Source organism: Cygnus atratus, chromosome 3 (genome assembly GCF_013377495.2).
Source record: "Cygnus atratus isolate AKBS03 ecotype Queensland, Australia chromosome 3, CAtr_DNAZoo_HiC_assembly, whole genome shotgun sequence".
NCBI lineage: Eukaryota > Metazoa > Chordata > Aves > Anseriformes > Anatidae > Cygnus > Cygnus atratus.
Genome location: NC_066364.1, coordinates 66346568 through 66369191, shown reverse-complemented (window position 1 = coordinate 66369191; position 22624 = coordinate 66346568). Strand labels below are relative to the sequence as shown.

At 39.5% G+C, this 22624-nt stretch overlaps 1 protein-coding gene across 14 annotated transcripts in view; it reads left to right on the top strand.

Annotated features, from left to right (window-relative positions):
• Positions 1 to 22624, top strand: part of TIAM2 (TIAM Rac1 associated GEF 2) — a 170621-nt gene that overhangs the window by 104460 nt on the left and 43537 nt on the right. For 13 of the 14 annotated variants that reach the window (XM_050710016.1, XM_050710020.1, XM_050710023.1 and 10 more), the window contains 8 exons: positions 823 to 1008; positions 2187 to 2333; positions 6045 to 6107; positions 10896 to 11063; positions 13787 to 13892; positions 14375 to 14452; positions 15359 to 15451; positions 16506 to 16766. In XM_050710016.1, coding sequence (XP_050565973.1) covers positions 823 to 1008; positions 2187 to 2333; positions 6045 to 6107; positions 10896 to 11063; positions 13787 to 13892; positions 14375 to 14452; positions 15359 to 15451; positions 16506 to 16766 — 1102 coding nt within the window. The remainder of the gene's footprint in view (positions 1 to 822; positions 1009 to 2186; positions 2334 to 6044; positions 6108 to 10895; positions 11064 to 13786; positions 13893 to 14374; positions 14453 to 15358; positions 15452 to 16505; positions 16767 to 22624) is intronic. The other variant, XM_050710027.1, reaches the window with a different exon arrangement.

Here is a 22624-nt window from a genome sequence, read left to right as displayed (position 1 = left end):
GTGCATCTACACAAATACTTAAAATCTGTCATCCAAGTCTCGATTCAGAACTGTACTCAACTAGTATATTTTTGAGTCTTTTCACTTTCTTAATTTTACCTTAAAATTAGATTAAGCCTGTCTGTTACATTTGCATCTCTCTGTGTTAAATATGTTTAAAAATTTCACGAAGGAGTATGTATACATTCTTGCTTTTGGTCCAGCAATTTGTATTGAGTATATATAACTCATTTTTGCAGTATGCCTGAGCATAAGCATGTCTTAACCTATTAGTCAGACAAAGAGCCGTACACGCTCACATTGCCGGTATGGTCTCCTATTTACAGATAGAGAGGCCGTAGGAAGATGGTAAAGCCTGAGCAGAACCTATCAGCACAGCTACTTCACCTAGCGTAGTGAATTGTTGTAGCTATGCAACCTTGCTTTCAGCCAGGCAGCTGTACAATCTAAGCTCATAAAAATGAAGGAAACAAAACTAATCTCCAAAAAGAAAAAGGAGGAAAAAAAAAAAAAAGCCCTCATGAACCACAGGGTTATGTTTTTATGTAACTGCTTTTGTGGCTATCAAACTACCCGAAGTTCATGGTATGTTCATCTTGTCAGTATGCATTTAAGACCACCAGCTTTGTTTTATTTCAAGCCATCTTTTGGGTTGATGTAACACAATATGACTGAATGTGTTTTGGCAGGGAATAACTAATCTAATCCATATACCACCAGATGAAAGTAATTTACTATGGGTTTGTGGAAGAGCTCAGATTTTCAGTGCAGCCCACAAAGACATTTTTCCTCTTTTAATTGTCCCTTTTTATATCTAAACAGATCCAGCAATGGGAACAGAACTTGGAAAAATTTAATATGGACCTTTTCCGAATGCGATGTTACCTAGCCAGTTTGCAAGGTGGGGAGCTCCCAAACCCAAAGAGCCTTTTGGCTGCTGCCAGTCGTCCTTCAAAATTAGCACTGGGGAGGCTCGGAATTTTCTCTGTGTCATCCTTCCATGCGTTGGTAAGTCTGAATGCACTTCTTATGGGTGTGCTACACAAAGCCATCATTAATGTTGTACTTACATGTGGAATTGTGCTAGGATAATTCATGGGTGCACCCACATTCATTGTTCAGATGGCCGTGTTCTCATCCCACCCTTTCTGTCTCTTCCTTGACTGCAGAAAATGTTCTTCCACAGAGACAGACTTTGAAACCATGAGGATATGGCCTTGACTTTTTTTGGTCCCTTAGGAATCCAAAATCAGGCACTTTTGACTCATATCTAAAAATAAATAAATAAATGAAAGTAGATGTAAATGTAAAGAAGTCATAGTGTTGGAATTCTGTCACTGTGATTTTACCCCCTTTGAGTTAGGAGTTTAAAGTGTATAGGACCTAAGTCACTTATAGTGAAAAGAGCCTAACGCTAAAATTTCCACAAGTGATTCTGGTCCCTCTGGGTTGAGCTGATCTTTTATGGAGATCCCAGACCACCTAAAATGTTTTTCAGTTTTTAGAAGCAGTTTGGTACCCTCCTGAACAGAAAGTGTTTTTAGAATAGGCTGAAATGTCATTTAAAAAAACTATGGCCTCTGTTTGCAAAGAATGAGGAAGCTCCTCAGCTACTGTAAGCTGTTGTCAACCTGTTGGCTTCAAGAGAACTATGGCAATAGCAGGTTTGCCTCCGCTTTTTATCCTTTACAGGGCTGTGAGGCTGGTCCTTGCAGAGAGGGGTGGATCTTGTTTGCTGCAAGGAAGAGTAGCCCTCAAAGTCTCATCAGAGAATTCGTTTCTCTCTACTGCTATTTTTAACTGTGTGTTTTGTGTCATTGTTTGTTAATAACGCAATGGTATAGCACATTTCTCTCCTATATTTGCCAGTTTAGAGTCTTTCTTCCTCTAGCAATTTTATATCTGACTAATAGATTATCATTCTTCGAGTCTGCTCATTAACTTTTTCTGTTGTACAGAGCAATATTTTCTCAGTTCTTTCCTTTCGATCTGTCTTATTTTGCCCCATGACAAATAATTATGCTGTTATGTCATTTGAATACCAAAAGAAGTGTTAGTACATAAAGTTTAATAGTTGTCCTTGAGATAAGCTGAAGTAACTTTCATTTGATGTCTCAGTTTGAAATAACCGTAGGTCTTTTGCTCTTATGAAAGTGCTATAAGAAGGCCTGTCTGTGTTTAAATAGATCTGCTCCAGGGATGAAGCTGCTCTCAGGAAGCGTACCCTGTCTCTGTCGCAAAGAGTCCGTAATAAAAAGGGTTTATTTTCTTCACTGAAAGGACTGGACACACTGGCAAGAAAAGGAAAAGAAAAGCGACCTTCCATAACACAGGTAAATCTTACTTGCTGATGATTGGGGTACTGGAAGCAGAGAAGGGCTTGTTTCTTCTGGGGCTAATTCTGGCAGATGCTGTCGGTGCATGGGGAAGGAGACATCTGTCTATCAAACTTGCTTTTGCAATTTCAGTAGATTTGTGAAGAGGCATCAGTACGTATCTATTTTTTGATTCCTTTGTGGTAAGCGTGGTTGGTAAATGAGAGTTTTTGACACAGTGGGTTAGTTTATTATCTGCAGTGCGAGACCATCAGGTTTGAATTTGTAAGAAAACTTGTCTTTTGGCCACATTTTAAACTGTTTGGAAGTAGGGTTTTGTTGGAGAGGGCTTGTATGCAAATCCTTAATACAGCATTGTGCTGACACATAACTAGGACTTTGAAGTACTATTGCAATTTAATACAGAAGAACACAGGTGAGTTTTCAAGGAAAAAGAGTGACTGGTCTGCGGATGGTAGTCTTGGAATCACCTCTACGAAGTAGCATGTTCTGCCTGGAAGTAGCCACAAGGCGAAGACTGCTTTCATGCAAGGAGGCCAGTTTTCCAGTAGGTGCAGACAGCTGACGAATGAAGCTGTGCCAGTTTACAAAAGCTGAAGGCTTGGCACAGATGCGATGTGCTGGGGCAGGCAGGCCCCTGCGAGAAAGGCTGCACCACTGCCTCTAGCCAGGCTCACAGATGCCTCTCTGGAGGGCTGCATCGCTGCTAACACAACAGCATCTTGCAGGGTCCTCTTCTGTTTAAGAAACTAACAGCCTATGCATGCATTTAGAGTAAACCTCACACTTCTGGAATCTGCATTTCCTCAATAAAAACACAACTGAATGTGAAACAAAAGTTCACAGCCTTCCCCTTGGGGAAAAAATAAATAAATAAATAACAGCAGAGATGCTTCCTTGATGGTAAGGCAGAAGTTGTAGATGTGCACCCACGCTCAGAGCATTACTATTTTCGTTGGCCTTTGCCACGTCTACTGTTAATATTGCAAAGCAGTATTTTGTGCTGTGTTCATCAGGTGACCTTGCTCCTGCTATTCCCTGAGTCTTGTATTTTGATTTTATTTGTAAAAAAAAAATCTATGATTGGCACTTGAAAATTGGCTGTTGTTGCACATGTGGCATTCTGCTTGTGGAATATTTAAGCAAGCCTATCTGTGCTTGCATTGCAATAGACCCAGAGCTGATGCAACAGATTTACTGTTGCAAAATAACACGTCAGGATTTTCTTGTTTAGTGGTTTATATTTTTAATGGGTAAATATTTATCTACGTGTTGTGCTGGCTTGAAGACTCTTTGGGTGACTGCTAGGAATTTTAGTATATCAGTCGAGATGTGTTTAGATGGTGAAATTGAATAAGAATAGAAACTCAAGTCTGCCTTTTGAAAGAGGGAACTGAAGGAGGGATTTTCTCCAGGTGGTCCTTTTCATGTGTTTTTCAGTGTACTCCCTGGCAAGGGAGGGTGGTCTGTGAGTCCTGCACCTCTATTTCTTTATTAATAACAGGCCTGGGGGAAGGGATGCTATGCCCCTTAGCTCTGTTCCCAGCTGGGCTGATACCTCTCACTGTTTTAACTGCGTGATACATCCTCCTGTATGCTTTATAGCCCGTGAAGGGGATTCTGTGGAGCTCAGGGACAGGGAATCTCATTTCCGCAGCAAGGAGAGGACGCTCCTGCTGCACTGCCAGTGCTTTTCTGAGCACGGTGGAGGGAGCCCTGGCTGCAGGCGGAGGTGTCCCCGGCGTGTCCTCACCCTCTTTGTTCCAAAGCTTGCAACCAGCTGGCCCAAAAAAGTGTTCATTTTCATCCAAGAGCTCAGGTTCTTGTATTTATTATTTTTCTTTCTTTCTTTCTTTCTTAAACATCCTACAATGAAATTAAGGAAATGTAAATGCTGAGTGCTGCATATTAATAACACCGGGCTATGACTCAACCATAAAAGTGAAGAATTTTTAAAAGCATGGATTAAAAACTGACCCATGAACCTGGAAGGTGGCAGAAAAGGGAGCCATGTCATTGCTCAGACTTGTGTGTATGCACATAATTGTATATTAAAATCAGAATGGGCCTGGGGCTGTCTTTCTTGTCATCTCTTTCAAATGATGGGAAACTGGGTTAAGCAGAAAAATGGAGCTTGGTTCTCTCCTTATTGTGCTCCAAAGCCCGTTTAAAAAAATAGGTTAAAAATTTCTTGCTTTCATGGATTTAAAGTTCATTTGACTACAGCTAGTATGTTTTTACCTACAGTACCCTAGCTTCAAAATTAGATGTTATGTTCTTGAACATCATTGTGCCAGAGAAGTTTTTAATTTTAACTTAATTGTATGTTGTTAATAATAATTTGGAAAAAAAAATAAAAGGGGGAAAAAATGTGTTCAGAGCTTCTATGCTGGGAGGCTTTCATAAACATTATTGAAGTGTCTCAGTCTTTTAGAGATCAGTTAATAAAACTGAACTGTAGCAGATGGGGGATGTCTAGGCTCACATTATCCTCAGTTTCTTAAATGCTTATCTGCTTTTCTTCAATCTAAATGATAAACTATTTTGAGAAATCATAAACAATAGAATGCTTTGACTACATCTGTGGGTAAGACAAGGAAAAGGAAGTTAAAAAGTGGTGCCTGTTATTCACATTGTCAAAAACTGCATTTCATATGAAATTTTAGAAATCCATTGCCTTGGATTGTCCAAAAGGTTTCTGCTAGGGAAAAAAAAAAAAAAAAAAGATTTCAGTAGATTTAAGTTTGGTATTGTCCTGATTTGTTGACTTCAGTAGACCAAAAATGCTATTTATATTTGCACTTTGGGATGGTAATGTTAGTACCTGCAAATCTCAAGCTGGCATGTAAGATGGATAGACCTATCTTTATGTTTATACAGCCCTTTTCACCAAAATATCTGATTGTATCCTTAGCTATTTATTGATTTATTTATTTTTTTTAAATGAATAATCTTTCCACCTTTGTGAAATACTAACAACTGCTAGTTACGGTATCTCTCCAGAAACTACTGGTTTCTACACAGATGGAGAATGTAAGTTGCAGTTCTGCTTTCATCAGTTACAAAGCAGGCGCAATAGTCAGTTATTTTAATTCCTTGCTAGTACTGGTGCGGGTCAAGTATGCCTTTCAAGCTAAAGTTAATTTGCCATGAATAGAGTCAAGCTAACTGCTCAGGTAGGTAGAAGAGCTGAAAAACTATAGGGCAAGAAGTTTTCTGAAAGTGCAACATTAATTTGATATAGTTCTTTTAAATCATTACGAGATTTGTAGCTATATCAAATGATATGCCAAAGAGTAAAACTGTATCTTGGAGCATAGTGCATGATTTGAAGGTAAATGGCTTTAACATTATTGCTAAATAGTAGATAGGAAAAACAAACAAACAAACAAAAACAACAACAAAACAAAAACAAAACAAGGAAACAAGCATGTGGATACTTTGATATATGTTTGAATATAAGTGTACATGTGGCCTGAATTTGAGAACTAACTTAAATTTTCTATATGGAGGGAGAATTCATTTCTTTAATACTAATTCTAGCCAGAATAAAGCCATCAGAAGTTCAAAACAAAGCCTGGTGTTTAGGAAGTTGATATATTCATTTAGTTTTTGGTTTTAATTATTCAAAGAATTTGCCTAATGCACATAAGAAATAAAGTTTTTAATTTGTTTAATCCATTTATTTATCTGTATTATTTTTAATAGATTTTTGATTCAGCTGGAGGACATGGATTTGCTGGTGCCCAGAACTCAGCCAACTCTGCTGAGGTAAGATAAGCCTGTCCCTATTCTGCACCATCTGGTTTTCAAATTCCTGAATATGTTTCACTAAGCATATGATGAGACTGATTCAGAAACCCTACCGAGGTTCATAAAAGTATAGTTAGTGTTAGATGTCAGAATTATAATTCTGCTAATGACACCACTTTAACATAAGTTTCTGAAGATGCATGGTAGCTTTAAATAAATAAATAAACAAATAAAAATCCCATGAAACTTATTTGTAGCACTAGTCCATACAGGTATACACTATCTGTAAGGTGGTGTCTAAGGCAGAGGGAGAGATCTGGAAGTGAATTTGCTAGAAAACATCTTTCATAGCGTGGCAAAACCCATGCTGTATGTTCTACTTTGCCTAGTTCAACAGAACCTGTATATTTTTAGTATTAAGGCAAATGAGGTCTAATTTGATCCTGTGGGGCATACCAGCAGAGAAGTGTGAGTTAATGTATAGCTAGATATTGCCCAAGTCAAGAGGAAGTGGCATCCCCTTAACTGCGTTGCCCAGTAAAATAGCTGCTGCTGATACCGTTCAGTGCCCACAGAAAGGCGCCTTGTACAGGAGCAGAGCAGAGTGCCAGCACATCAGGCACCATCCCTCTTCGTTCCTGCAGCCTCCCTGAAGATAGCATTGTTGTCCCCTGGTCTAGAAGCAAAGCAGGATGCTCTGAAGTTCGTAATAACACGTGTAGGACCACTAAGTGTTGTCTACCTACTGCAGAGTTTATTTAGATAGACTCCTCCTCCCTTAGTAGGCTTGTGCAGATAAGCTCCAAATAAAAGATTAAAATTAAATATTAGACACAGGGTTTCTGGACTTTGGTTTGTGTATAGTATAACTAGATTGCTTTAATTATAACACATACCAGACAAAAAGAGATGTTTGTCTTTCTACTTAACCTTCTGTCCCTTTTCCTCCTTTGTTTCCTGAGTCAGATATTCTCCAATGTAGTTTAAAACTTGGAAGAAGACTTAAAAAAAATAAATAAAAATAAAAACCATGCCACAGAACTATTCCTTTTCAGATGAATATGTGTATACCAGTTCTTAGACAAAAAGTCAGAATTTGCATTTAGAATGAAATATTGCTCTTGAAAATCATTAACTATAGCGAACAGTTGTAATGAATCTCATGACAAAGGTTTGGACAAAGTTCATCATTTCTCATAGTTTTATGTGTTGTTTTATTTATTTATTTATTTATTTATTTTTATGTCATGTGCTGCAAGGTTTGTTTTCCCATCAAGGATATTCATTTAGTGGCTACGTAGTAAATATATAATTATGCAGAAATGATACCACTGAGAGGCATCTCCAACTGACTAATGGCTAATCCTGTAACGCTGTTTTGCCTCCTGAAAGTATCTTCACTTTTTTGTGTGTCTTTTGAAGAAATATACCGAAACAAATGAATTCCCTTCATTATTTGACCACCCTGTTATTTCCCTGAGATGGGAAGGTATTTATACCAAATCGCCCCGCTCTTTTCCAAATAAATTTGGGATTTCTGGATGACATGGTCTCCTGTAGAGAACACTCATCAATTCCTCCAAAATGTACCGATGGCTGTAGTGTCAGATTGCCTCAGTTTCACACCTCGGCAATAGCAAAGACAATTCATTCTTGTCAGGTCCTCTTAAACCATGGAACGTAAGGTCGCTCCTAAAACAGATGAGGCAAAACCTCTTGGGTGCAACTCGTGAAGGTTCCTCCCAGGGGGATGCTGTGCTGCTCCCCCGGTTTAGCACTGGCCCCATTGGAGTTGATGGTGCCACTGTGGGTCGCGTGTCCTCTGGCATAGCTTGCTCTTCTTGAACCCTTCTGAGGAGATACAGACAGGTTTTGGAAGTGCTGCAGGGCAGGGAGAAAGATGTCTGCTTCCCTCAGTGTCCCTTCCCTTGTCTGGAAAGGGACAAGGTCTGGTGTCTCGACCCAGCGTTTGCAACGGGGCTTATGTGTTATCCTAAGTTACTTTGCTGAATTCAGGCAAGGGCTCACTGCCCTGCTTCCTGGGTGGAGGGGGCTGGCATGTGGTCAGCCTCGCTGCAGAGTTTGGAGAGGCCGTTTGCAGAGCTTAGCAGGGCTGTTTCAGGACTCAGAACCACCTCAATTTAGGTGCTGAAGTGGAGCTCTGGATCTCAACTTTATTTCTAGAAAAACATCATCTGAACTGTATTTCAAAACCTTTTTTTTTTTTTAATGGGAATTAAATATAGTGTGGGCATTTTTAAGATCCTGACATTTTCATGAATCATCCGACAACTCAGAAGTGATTCATCATAACTCTGAAAACCGTTACTTTGGCGTTAGCCCATTTTCATTGGCTGATTTCAATAAAAAACACAAACAGGATCAAAACTTTTATAAAATGCTACCTGAGGAATGCAGTGAATTACAAACAGTGAAGTCTGCCAGGAAGGCTATATTTTCCCCGAAAAGGATGATAAAAACAGAGACAAATAGTAGGGGAAATTATGAAGTAACCTATTGGTGCTGCAGCAACCCTATGGCACAACGTGTGACAGTCTGCAAATCCTGGCGCATATTTCTGGAAAATTGGATGGGTTGTTTTAACTTTACGTGGCAATGAATGAATGAACTATTGTAGTATTAGTCACTGCAGGCATAACAGGAAAAAAAAATCTCTTTTCATGTCAGATTTTCTGAGATGGAAAATGTGGATGAAGCAACAGTATCTTGACGGCAGTTAAGGAACATATTTTTGTTTAGTTACAGAGACAAGGCTTATGTTTGGGCACCAGTATGCATGGCAAAGAAAGGAAAGAGTCTTTGGGTGGAAGAACTTTGTCTTGTCTTAAAAGCTGCCAGAAGAAGGTGACTTTAAACGTACTTCTCATCACCTTCATCCTCTTTATTTTAATCCCTGGCAATAGTGTGATTTATTTCTGTCGAACACATATGAAGAGCTACTATCGCAGGGCAATAAACCATTCTGGTAATTACAAATGTCTGAATTGCTGGGAGCATCTCCCTACCTAAGTCAACATGGCTTCAGCTTTCCCTGAAGGAAGCCCCCGGAGAATTCAGTCTGACCATTTCCATCTCAACTCTTGCAGCGTGCATGCCTTGCCCTTTCTCATTCCTCCTACTTACACTGTGGAAGGAGGTCATCATTTATTACCAGGCACTTGATTTACTGCTTTCTGAGAGGACCACAGTTCTGCTGGAATTATCTTCTTCAACAATAACGGTTTTACAAGCAGGTTGGAACCACAGCCACCGAGGTGAAACTTCACCTGGTGTAGATTTCATCGCTCCATTAATTGCAGTAGCATAACAGGATTGCTGTTATGCATAGTAGTTGCTCTAGTTTAGTAGGATTTCCATGGACCTATGTTAATCAATGTGTCATTTTTAGCTATTTAAAAAGGACAGTTGAGCAATCAGTATAAGATTCTTGCATGCTATTAGTGCATTAATATAATTCTGCCAAAACCAGCATTACTCTTGCATAAAATTATTCCTGTGGTTCGTTTGCAACCTGAATTTCTGCATTGTTTGGTAATTACATAAGTAGGACTGCTTACTACATAGTTTTTACAGCCACAGTTGTTATTTAGGAAAACAAAATAATATTGGTCTCTTTGTTGCTACTGGTAGATTGTTGTCAATAACTTTGCTGCCTGCAGCAAGGGAAGCAGTCCCTGTGCAGTGATTTTGCTGGAGCTTTTAATTGCAGTGGACCACTGGCCTTGTGTCCCTGCAGAGTCAGGAGGAAGAATTGCATAATCAAGGGGCTTTGTGGAGGCAACAAAAACACTCCAACCCACAGCAACAGAGGAAAAGAACAAACCAACAAAGAAAAAGCAGTCGGGAAGTAGGCACTCCTGAGAACAACTCAGGCTATCTTAAGATCTGTCTTGGGTCACAGTTCTGCTGCTTTACTGGGTTATTGTCACTTTCCTTTGGCTGAAAGGGGGAATCCAGGGAGCCTCTCTATATAAACTTAAACGCCTTGATAGGGGCAGTGGAGTGACATGCTGAACAGGCAGACCCAAATAGAGAGGTGAAACTCCACGTTCAGAACTGCTCTCAGTGTTTTTCTTCTCCTTGTGTGGCTTCTGAAATGTCTAGCCTGAAGTGTAGTGCAGAAGAAAGCATGAAAATGAAGGGTGATAAAATGACAGGGATTTTAGTTAGGGTGGATATTGTATTTGATCAAGCTTGAGTGGCTTTGCAATGAATGTGAATGTGAGCCAGAATGGTAAACAAGCAAGTACTCTGCTACCTATCAAATAATATGATCTTAAACTGTAAATAGAATGAGAACATTTTATTCCTGCTTTAGTCCTTTATGTTATGGCAAGCCTTGCTCTACAGTGCTCTCTGCTGGAAGTTTGCTATATTATCATTTTCTGCTAAAATTATAGTAATAATGTTTTTTGTTTTTTTTTCACATTTGTTAATTAGATAAAATTGTAGTAGTCAATTCTTCTTAATAAATGTTTCCCACTGCGGTATAATATCAGGTAGCTACATGTCACGTAGAGTTAAATCAACAAATAATATGAGATAAAGGCATAAAAGCCCATAATGGGAACTCAGTGGGAATGCAATCCATTCTCAAGAAAATTGAGCCATTGACAATGAATAAGAACAGGTAACAGAACTTTGTCCCTTGCTTACCATGGGAAAATGCACAGTACCGTGTCTAAAGATCTGGTGGTATATGTACACTGCAAGCTATCAATGGAACTGTACATTTTTTATTTTAGCAACATCCTCATGTGTTGTACCTTTCTCCCTTGTTTCCAGCAGCAAGTTGATGAATTTTTGAATGTCTACTGCTCAGTGCCAGACAGCATCCAGAAGGAGGGTGCCTGGGAAACACAAACATACGTGCACTTCTGTGATGGCCAAGGAGTGGCATTAACCCTCAAGCCAGAACACAGGGTGGAAGATGTTCTTTCTCTGGCCTGCAAGGTATTAATTTTTCATGTACGACTGTACCTTGTTAATAGCTGTGGACTTCAGAAGGACCATAATATATCTGAGGACTCCTTAATAGTGAACGAATAATAACAGCGTCTCCCTGTCCCTACATTAAGGCACATTTTGAGTGTTTGCATCATTTCCTTTAGCAGTATTATTTATGTATTGTAGCCAAGGTAGCGGGACTGTGGAAAGCTTTTCAAGAGGCATTGCTCAAGTCAGTGCACACTGAATCCTTAAAGAGTGGTGACAGTTTGCCAGGTAATCAGCCCCTGAGAGATCTCCATCCGTGTCCACTCTGAGTTGTCACTGCAGCAAACTGAGTTTTCTGTGCAAATTAGTCACAGAGGAGTAATGGGGACTGTTTGATTTAATGCCAGGAGATAAGACGTTGAAAACTGCTGTTACAATGGCTAACATATATGTTTGCTTCTTCAAGGGCCCTTTTTTGGCTTTTGATTAACGAAGTGCATGTTCTCCTTGAGAATTTCAAAGAGTGCATTATGTTTTGACAGTCAGTGCCAGAAATTTGGGTGGGATTGCAGTAGATCTTGGGACAGAAAATGGAGTCACAGATGGAAGGTAGAATAGAAATACCAGTTTTAACTACCAACAGAATACCACCACCGCCAGAGCATCACAACTTACCTGGCACCTTGGTCTTCATTTGTGTTAGTGGTTGAATTTGGCTCTGACTTCATGATCCAAATCAAATTACACAAACAAGCTCTTTGGAACAGCTAAATTTTCACACCCAAATCATGTTTTCCTATTTTCTAACAAGTGGTAAATATAGTTTATTCACTTCACAAGTAAAGAGAAAAAAATGGAGAAAAAAAAAAAACCAGGATTTTTTTTTTGTACATAGTCCCACTCTGTACAAAATCTAACTGTAGCTTTTGGCATAGGTTAGTGTGAAATTTCAGGTGAGCTCATTCAACTGGCTTGAAGTTAATGAATTTTTAGGCTTCTAATGATGGAAGGGCCCCAATTTAATAGCTCTTTCCACATGATAATGTTGTATAAATAAATAAAGAAAGGAATTATATAAGTTTCTAAAAATCTAGGATGTACTACGTGTTTTAAATCAAAATAAGCACACTCTTTGTAGTCAAGTCACAGTTCATCTACAAGACATCACTGAGAAGAAATTATCTTCTCATTACTCTTGTTAGTGGAGACTGCATCCTGGAGAAACAGTTTATTAGCCTAGTTTACTTCCTAAAAATTCACTGTACAGGTTAAAGGAATTTTATGAGATATTGTTTGACCAGCAGATGGCACAGTAGAGCTGAAACATTTGGAAATCATTAAGGTAATATAGAATACCATTGAAAGAGGAAATAAAATTTATATTTATAAAATTAAGTTGAAAAGGAAATTCCTTACCTCTCTTACTCCATCATTCCAAAATATTTGTAATTCTAAAGCTGGCTTTTAATTTTTTAATGTCTGTGTCACATGAAAATTTAGTTTTAAGTATTTTTTTTCTGAAACATTTTTCTGTGTTATTTTTTATTTTTTCTATTCTGTGTGTAAAGCTTTGCATAAGCATTCTCTAATGCTGAATACTTTCTACTCATCTATTCTGGTTCTTTTGCTTCTTACATTTTCATTCTGCTCTGATGAATGTAAGGAATCTTTCTTCTTAACAGAACATGTTTGAATGTTATGTGTATAAGGATAAATTTCAAAGGTTGTTTTTTTTTTTCTCCATTCATGCTTTATGGGGTTTATACTTTTTTCATTTCTGTTTTCCATCTGAGTCTTTTGGATAGCACATATAGAAGAAATGTGCATTTGAATATGATTATTTAGGATACAGTACACATGCAACTCATAAACTGTTACACATAATAAAATGTTCAAGTAATTACTAGTTACTCAGTAGATTTAGTTTCCATAAGCTGCAGAGATGTGTTAAAGAGGTTAAATAATCTGAACGTATTCAGTCATTCCTCCTTTTCCCTTTTTTAAGCAATGCTGCTCTATTAATATGTTAAAACAAAATGTTTTGTGCAGTATCCTGATCCAGTATCCTATGTTTTGTGCAGTATCTCACCAGCATCCTGATTTTTCAGAGAGACTCCCATCAGGGGCTCGACACGTTCAGGCTAATATCCTTTGGGAATACTCCTATCTCCCTTTGACTTCCTGTTGATACAGGATTTGGGCTTTGACCTCATGTGGTGAAAAAAAATAGGTGAAACTCTCTGGTCGTAGATGAAACCCAGCAATAAAAATAAAATCCAATAAAGGCAAACCCTTAGGGAATCTGCTTCCCATCCCATCCCCTTTCCTAACAGCCCATGCATGCATATACATTTTCTACATCAGAAGAAAAAGTTGCTAAGCAGAACTGAGTCATTGCAAGTAGTTACAGAAAAGGTTGTGAATGTAAGTTCAAAAGGACACAAAGCAGTTATAATATCTTTGGAAACATATAACAACATTCAGTTAGTCTATTAGCCAAGACAAGGTGCTTATGAAAGAAGTTGGGAGGATTTTAAGGGAAAATGGAAATTGCACTTCAACATTATCTTCTCAGCAATGCAGCTAGTTTTGTTTACATCACAAAAATAGTAGTTAGAAAATTACTTGTTTAAAATTGCATGATTCCTAAAGGTGTGTGTGTATGTATCGCTTATTTGTCCTCTGGGATTCTGGAAATAAATAACACATTCTAGTCCCCATTCTTTTCTTATATTCCTTAGATGAAACAGCTGGAGCCGAGACACTACGGTCTACAACTCAGAAGACTGGTTGATGAAAATACTGAGTACAGTGCTCCTGAACCATATGAATACATAGTAGACCAGGAAAGTGTGATTCATTTTATATAAAGCTCCATGTTGTCTGTAGCTACAGTTAAATTATCACCTATGAATATGTGTGATTTAGATCTAAAATAAGGTTTTAAAGCTGTTCATGGATTGCATTCTGCCATCCTTGTTCACACAGCTCATGCCTATGCAGACATTCAGATGGCTAGGCACTACAAACACTCTCTTCAAGAGCTGTTTGAAGATTGAAGTGGGGCTTCTGGTACAGACACAAAGTGTCAGTCTCAACTCCAGGCTGGATTTTCTATGTTTAGTTTACTCTGTGTTTAGTCCCACTGATGCAGATGATGAATGCAAAGTAACACAATTCTGTGTAAATATAGCAAGGTTTGGCTCTTTAATAATTTAAATGGTGTTGTATTTATTTCCCATAATGTATGTTTAGGCTTTGATGCTTGAAGTTTCATAATTTGATAACTTCTGCTGTTTTTTTTTTTTTTTTTTTTTTTTTCCAACAGGTGTATGATGAAATAGAAATTTGTCCATTAAATGTTTATCACGTTCATCTTACAAAGACTGAAAACATAACTGATTTTGGTAAGTTTAACCAAAACATCTCTCAGGAATTCTTATTCTTCTCATTATCTACTTTCTCTTTTCAGGAGCTTTCTGTCTCTGAGAGCAGGCAGAGCCATCCTTCACAATATCTGAGTCTGCAAAGGACCCATGGTATTATAATGAAGTCTCAAATTGGTTGTTTTACATTGGCAAATACATTTCTTATTTCTCCATTTGGGAAGGGCCTGTTTTCTGTTCTGATGCATTAGCCAAATAGTTCAAGTGTGGAATTATCAGAATATGCCAGCTATGCTGAAATTAATACTATCAGCCATGGTCAAGGTCTGCCCTTTTTTTGGTAGTAGGATCCACTGTTGTCATAGGGTCAACAGGTTATCTTTTGGTATAAATTCTGACAGACTTTTTATTTACAGGAGGCGTTTGTGGCTAAGAATATATATATACCTTGCAAAGATATCTTTGTAAGGTAGCTCTGTGCTGTTCTTTAGCTGCATGTTTGTTGGTATGAATGATTTTTTGGGGAGGGGGTAACATGTTGGTCTGTATGGATTTGCTGCTCTCTAGTTTGGATTTCCAGTTTCTGGAAATGTTTAAAACAACTATGTGTCTGATGGACACATTATAGAACTCATACCATAATGATGAGCTGTGTTATTGAAATGTCCTGTGGGGCTAAGATAGAAACATTTTTTTTTGAAATATGATTTATCATTTTACAGCACAGCATGATATTTCCTGAATGTTGAAATGTCCTGTTAAGTTTAGCTGTCCTTACAATCACTCAGAAACTGTGATAATTTTTCTGTGATCTGAGAGTGTTCTCATGAGAATTGTCAACTTGCTGATTATGTAAAGTCTACTAAACACACAAAATAAGAGTTATTTCAGAGAAAGTTTATTTGATTTAGACCTCTTTTACTTCAGGTTTTGCAGTGACAGCTCAAGTTGATGAAAATCAGCATCTCACCCATATATTTGTAAGCGATGTTCTCCCTGATGGACTCGCATACAAGGAAGGTATGTATCATATTGATGCTTACCACTGCATTTCATTATCTTTTTAAATTCACACACATGAAGGAGCTTTAGTACTGCTGTCTGAAATGGTTCTTGGCTTTTACTATACATAGCTTTCTTTCCTTAAAACCGTGGAAAATATGTGATATTGGGAAAGATAATGTACACAGAGTAACTGAATTATCCTTCCAATATAGTGGGGAGAGTTCTTGTTCACTCTTGGAGACAAATTTTGCATTCAGCAATCCAACCAAGTGTTTTTGCATGAAGAAACAAGCTGGAGGAAGAATTCATCTCACACTGGGGAACCTCATGGGCTTGGTCAGTCTCCAAGACCCATCACTTCCACTTTTGCTGACAGTGAAAAGTAGCCTCCCTCCCCCAAATAGTTTTCTGCATACATCTCCCTGGGCAACTTCTCTACTACAGTGCTCAGAAACAGTGTTTCTTTTCAGCAGGATTGTGTTTGTTCTGCACTCTGAAAAATAGAGATACAAAAACATAAAGTATAGACAGAGTTTCAGTAGCTGCCTGAGGGTAATGACCACTTGATTGCTGCTAACCTTGAAAGACAGCAGTTGCCACTGTTTAGATTTATACAAAAGCTAATGAAGACTCCATCTGTTATTATTCCAGTTTAGCATGAATGATTTGATCTGCGTGACTAGTTTCTTGTTCTTCTCAGAGTGGCATAATGCTATTTGTATTAATGTGCTGTATGCTGATGGGCCGTCTTTTGAAATGAATTCAGGGTATCTGAGTCATGAAAGGTGCTTCTATTCTGATCTTTTCAAAAGGTGTGCTCCCCTCCCACCCCAAAAATCCTCTTTAGAAATAAACAACTTAATTGTAGTAGTATCAAAGTAAACATGAAGTCAAACTGTATAACATATATAAAACTCCCATCAGTTCTAACAGATTTATGGAAAACAAAAATAAAAGGTGAAGCAGCATAAAGTTTGGTTTGTGACCCTTTCCATTTTATGTTCCCTCCTTTTTCTTTCTTTCTTTTTTTTTTTTTTCTTCCCTTTTCTTTCCTTTCACATGCTCCCAGGGCTACGAGTAGGCAATGAAATCCTAAGCATAAATGGAGAGGCTGTGTCTGATCTTGACCTCAGGCAGATGGAGCTATTGTTTTTGGAGAGAAGCGTAATGCTGACTCTGAGAATGAGCCATTGCGGAACTCTGCAACCCTTGTGTGCATCCTGGTCAGATGGTGACATTTCCAGGGATCCAAAAAGTTTGTTGCCCCCTCCAAACCAGTCACAGCTCCTGGAAGAGTTTCTAGATAACTTCAGAAAGAACACAGCAAATGGTAAGGAGTTGACAACAATTTATTTAAGTCTGATTTATGTTTACATTTTTGCTTATGCTTCAGTGAGAAACCCAAATGCAAACCAGTGAAGTTCCATTTATGTTCCATATCTGTCTGTTATTTCATTATTTTCTAGAAAGTAGAAATGGAATGGGATATGATTATTTCTGCAGGAAGATTACATTCTTTAAATGCATTTGGCTGCACCATCCAGTATTAACGGCACAGTTCTGTGTGATGTTGGGTATTTCCACTACATCCATTTCCTGGGCGTTAGTGGTTGAAGTGATGTGATGGCTTTCAGAGACAGAAGTATTGCTCTGTGTTTAGAGTGCTTTTTACGTATGCTAAAGTACTATGTACGTTTAGAGTGCCTTAAATGCAGTAATCATTATCACCTCAGAAAGGAGTCCTTCAGCTCTGCTCCTACCCAAAGATACTACCTCTAGCACATTCCAGTTGAATACAGTCTCTCATTGTGTAGAGGAAAGCCTAAGAAAACAGCTTTCACAGAGGTTGTTTTGCTGCCATACCCGCTCACATTTCTTATTCAATGCAAACCACTGTACTAAACATCAAATGGAGTGTCGTGTCATGGTTAGACTGTGATGGGTTTCTGGGTGAGGAGCAATGTAGGTGCTAAACGCCTCTGCGGTAAGGACTGACCCTGGCCCTGCCAGCCCCAAGGAAGGTGCCAGTGCTCACTGCTGGGTTGCCTTTCCAGCTGGAAGTAGGAGGTGGCACATCGAGGGGCACAGCCATGGTGGGCAGAGGAAAGCCACGGTCACCCTTCCTCTCCCTGGGGCAGAGGATCCTACACAGGATCTGTGAGGAGGTGCATGACAGGCTGCGGGTAAAGTTGGCCACCTCCAGCGGCCTTCATAGCTGGGCCTCCGAGCCAGGGGGACATGAGAGACTGATAACATGCAAAGCTATCAGTGTCCTTAAGCAAGCCTCAGTGACAAAAAGATGAAGACCCACTGCTATGGAATTGCTGTAAGCTGTTTAACTCAAGAAAAACCTTTGCATCCTTTCCATTAACACTCACTGCTGCAGTGTGCAGTCCTCTGCTGCACTGGCCTGTGGCAGACAGGCCCGTGCATAGGGAGCATGCTGAGAGGGGGACCATTCTGGGGGTTTTGATGTGTCCTGGGTGTGAGGTGTGTGTGTGCTTCAGTAAGAGAGATTTTGTGCTGTGCATTTACAAAGCACTGTGGAGTGATCCAGCTTGTTTCAGCTGACCTTACTTCATGTGAGAAACACATCTTGTAATGTTAGAATACATGTAAATGCCTGTCTGAAACAGGAGGGATTTGGGAATTTGCTCCCCATCTCTCCCATGCCTTGTCTGTTTTTCAGACAAGATTCAAGCAAATTTAACTCGTTTTTTGAATGAAAAAGGTGCAATTTCCTCATTGCACCTCTGGGGGATGCTAGTAAAATTCTGCAGGAAAGCTAGCAAGAGTGCACTGTTGTGTAAGGGAGAGCCATAAGAGGTGCAAGAAAGGATCTCTGGGTTTCATATATAATTATGGTAGCAAGTGTTTCCTGATTGGAATTTTTTGTAATTAAAAAATGGGAGGAAAAAAAAAAAGAATCGCATAGGAGAAGTTGTTAGAATGGATTTAATTATAAAGTAATTTTATTAGGTCATCTTTTGACATTAAAAGAAATCTGAATACAAGATCTGTGATACAGTAAGTAGCATCTCTCTCAGGGGCCTTAGTTCAATTTAAAATGCCATTAAATTGACTAGTAGCACATAAAAGTTAGTGTTATAAAACAAAAATTATGATAGAGCTAATTAATTACATAATTATACCAGTACTATCATTCAGCTTATTGGCTTGATATCATAAGCCAACATTACCTGGAGTATTTGGTATAATAAATGTATGTGTCCATTCACTAGGCTCGTCATTCCTTGGGGATAAATTTGCAACCTGTGCAAATAGCCCATTATATTAGGATATTACTGGAGTATGTATTATACTCTGAACACTAGTGTATAAAGGGACATAGCATGTTTGCTTTCCTGCTTAAAAGCAGTGAAAGATTTATTTTATTCAGAAAAGGAACAAATAGTTCTAAATTAAGCTTCGTGAGAAGGCCTTCCATGTTTATTGAATTACCAAGTATCAGTGCTTAGTGTCTGATCTCCTGATCAGGTTCAAATGGAAACAGAAGAAAATGACGTTGCTTTGAATTAAGAGATCATCTTAAAGGGTTTAACTGTTCTATGTTCTTTGTACTTACTCAGAAATTCAATAAGATTTTAGATAAGAAGAGGGGATATTTAATAATCTTAGCAGGGATTTGGAGGCCAGGAACTTCTGAATTCTCATACATTTTTTGATATTGTTCTGTCTCCTTTGATACAGTTGAGCAAGTCACTCTTAAGACCACAGTTTTCAGAAATAATTTCTGGTATTCGTGCATCCATTTTGAGCAGTGCCTTTGAAAGTCAGTCAGTGCCAAGAGAGGTGGACCTTTTTTAAAAAATCAAGCACAATTTATCTCAAGGTACATACCTGGAATTAAAAGCCTTACTGTTTCTGCTGTCACCTTCTTGTTTAACCCTCCCCTCCCCACCCCACCCCTCACCCCCCCAAAAAAAAATCAAAAACAAGCAAAAAAACTAATGATATTTATATTTCTAGACTTCTCTGAGGATTAATAAGCTAAAATTAACAGAGTGCTTGAAAAATGGAAATTTTCAGGGCTTGGAGAGTCATATGGTAATACCCTGCCTGGTGCCTGCAACAACCAGCCAAATGCAAAACAGAATTTATTTTAAATCTCTGGTTTCATATAATTTGGGTGGAAATAGTTTGTCCACAGTTGTTTACAGTTTTGTGACTGCTTAGCATAACCCTGATGAATGTCTTTTCCTACATACCCTGCTGTGCTGAGGATACCCAATTATACCTCTTGCCAAACTTTGGCAGCTTTTACTGTACAGAAAGGAAGTGATTGACTTTTTCCAAAGCCACTAACTCTGCCACTCCTAAAAACCATTCCCAGTGAAATTTTTTGTCAGAGTGATTCATTTTCTCCAAGAGGTTGCCATACCCTTGTAGCTGTACTTTGGACCGGCCTGCGGTCATATCATTTGACCTTCCACATGGCAACGCTGTATGCTTGCTGCTTAGCCATTTGGCTGGTAGTAAGCTTATCCTGGAAAAGAAATGAGATGAAATACTTCTAAAAAACATATTCGTAAATGTGGAAAACCAAATAACAGAGCAGCTAAATTTGCTCCAAACTCCAGTGCTAAGCAAATAAGGCAAATATTTGTATAGAAATAAAAAATAAAGAAAGAGGGAATTGGGGTAGAATTCTTACAACTGTGGAGGGAAAAATGTCTCATTTTAAGATGGCATGGGGAGTTGAGGAATAAACAGCAGAGAAGGGACGAGAATTGAAAACTGCATTTTCAGGACGGCCCCGTGTGGGTTAGTGGTATATCTATAGAGTGCTGAAGCAGGAGGCAGAAGCTTTAGTAGGTGTGAAAACCCATGGCAGTGTGCAAGTTGCTGTCAGAGTTGGACTTTTTTTTTTTTTTTCCCCAGCAAGTGGGTTTGTGCCAAATAAGCTGTCATTTCTGGGTAGCTGACACTGTTGAAATCAACCCTAATTTGTAAATAGTTCTGACTTAAAAGGAAAAAAAAATGTGGGAGATAGCAGTTTGGATATACTTTAACAAATTTCCACGAGCAAAAGTTTTTATCTGGGAGGGTCAAAGATCTAAGAGGCAAAGAAACAACAAAAATCACATAAAAACAGACAGTTTTTCTTCGTTTACCATTGTACTCATCATCTCTGGGGCAAGGCACCCTTAGAGAGGCCTGGGTTGTTCCCTGCCCATCCTTCTGGAGGTGCTGTGCCACCAGCAGCACAGGCAAGCCAACAGTGGCTGTGGCTGCAAAGGGGAAGGCTTGCTCCTCCTCCTCCTTCTCCCTGGGCCCATCCGTCCAGCCCCCAGCACTGATCCCACCCCTGTGCTGGCAGTGGCACTTGCTGAAGCCTTTGATGAAGCTAGTTCAGGAGAAAGCTTCTCTCTCTCTTTTTTTTTTTTTTTCTTTTTTTTTCTTTTTTCTGCAAACTCAGTGAGTTGAACTGGCGGGTGCAGAGGTCTGACCAGGGTCGAGTCAGGTAAGCAGCAGGACCTGCAGCTGGGAGCAGGGAAAGCACGGGAGGCAGAGCTGGTTGCAAGGAGAGCTGCTTTCGGAGGCCGCAAGCTCTTTTTCGGATGACCTTCCCTCAGAGCACCTCTCATCGTTTTGGAGCATGGGTTTTGCCTTATGCTTTCCCACCACTTGCGCTGATCCCCAGGCAGCAGGTTAGCATGGATACACCTGTTTGTGTTACCCCACATGAAGCTGTTTCACATTGTATAAAGCATGACTGGAGTCAGAGAGTCAGGCTTTGTGCAGTTTGACAGGTAGCTGGGACGTGCTGGAGAGGAGCGATGACGATTCAGCACCTCATCTACTAAATATCTACCAGATATTTATGCAGAACGTAACTGTTTCAGGAGGAGGATCAGTGGCTTGAACACTCACATGGAAAGTGGCTCTTCTCTTTCCAAGGAAATAAATGACTTCTGATTTTAACCTTCAAAAGCATGCCTGGAAGTACAGCACATCATTTGGCCACAAGTCTGATTTCAGTATACCTAAATCCTTCTTAGAAATGTGGTAGCAATAAAAATTGGATTGCTGTCAATCCCAGGGCGCTTACTATTTCAAATACATTCTTGCTGGATGGTTTAGGTGCCTCTGTAAAGCTCAGTTGCAAACCACAACTTCTCCAGAAAGCCTTGCTCCATCCGTCAGGTGCTGTCGAGCCTAGGGAGGAAAGGGCAGAGGTTGGTTCCACAGCCAGACAGTTGTGCTCATGTCATGGTGTGAGCCTTGCTGTGTAACACAGGAACAGTCCCCGCATGCTCTTCCAGTCCCATCTGATTTGGAAAGACCTGCAAGTCCCTTCTTAAAAAATGAGGGAAAGTCAGAAGGAAAGCAAAGGTAACTTGCTGCCTGCAATAGCAAACACTGGCTCCCACTGCCCCGCTTGTTGCTTTTTGTCCATTGTTTTTAAAGCGGTTCATAAGCCACTTTTAAGCTAAAGTTCAAAGCATTTTGCAAACAAAAGTAAAACTAAATTGAAAAACATTTCTAAATAAGTTCTTCTTGTCGTTCTTTGCAAATCACATCCTGTTTGTTTGCCGAGCTGCTGTTTCAATGTCAAATTCACTTCATCTTGCTGTGGGACGTGATCTTCATGGCGCTGTGAGGCTCTGTGTGTGTGAGGAATAAAAGCAGTTTATTTTTATTCTTTCACAGGAAGCTCTTTTGAGCTCTGAGGAGGTGAATATTGCTTTTTATCTTCCTGAGGACTCCCACAGCCCTGTTATAGATATGGGTCCTCATCTGTGAGGAAGGCGTGCTAGTTTTTCAGGTTCCTACACATTGCTGGCTCTTGCCTGGTGGCTCCAGTACCAGATACCTAGTGGCTTTGCATGGCGTGAGGCAACATGCTAGAAGACCAGTGTCACGTCCCAGCATGGCCATGTAGCTGTCTATGCAGCATGACTGGTTATCTATGTGAAGATCTATGACTTGGGGTTTCTCTCTTCACTCGTCACTCTGTGTAGTTGAGCAGGAAGCGATGTAAGTGTGAGAGAACATGCCGTGGCTGGTTGTCAAGGAGAGCTCAGAGATGGAGGGGTATGTTTGAAATAGCCTTGGATAACTGTGTTACGTTGGCTTCCACTGCAACTGCTTTTGTGCCATTAATGCAAATATCCTGGTGCTGTGCTCTGGTGCATCATTGGGAAAAGATCAGTCGTGGCCCTG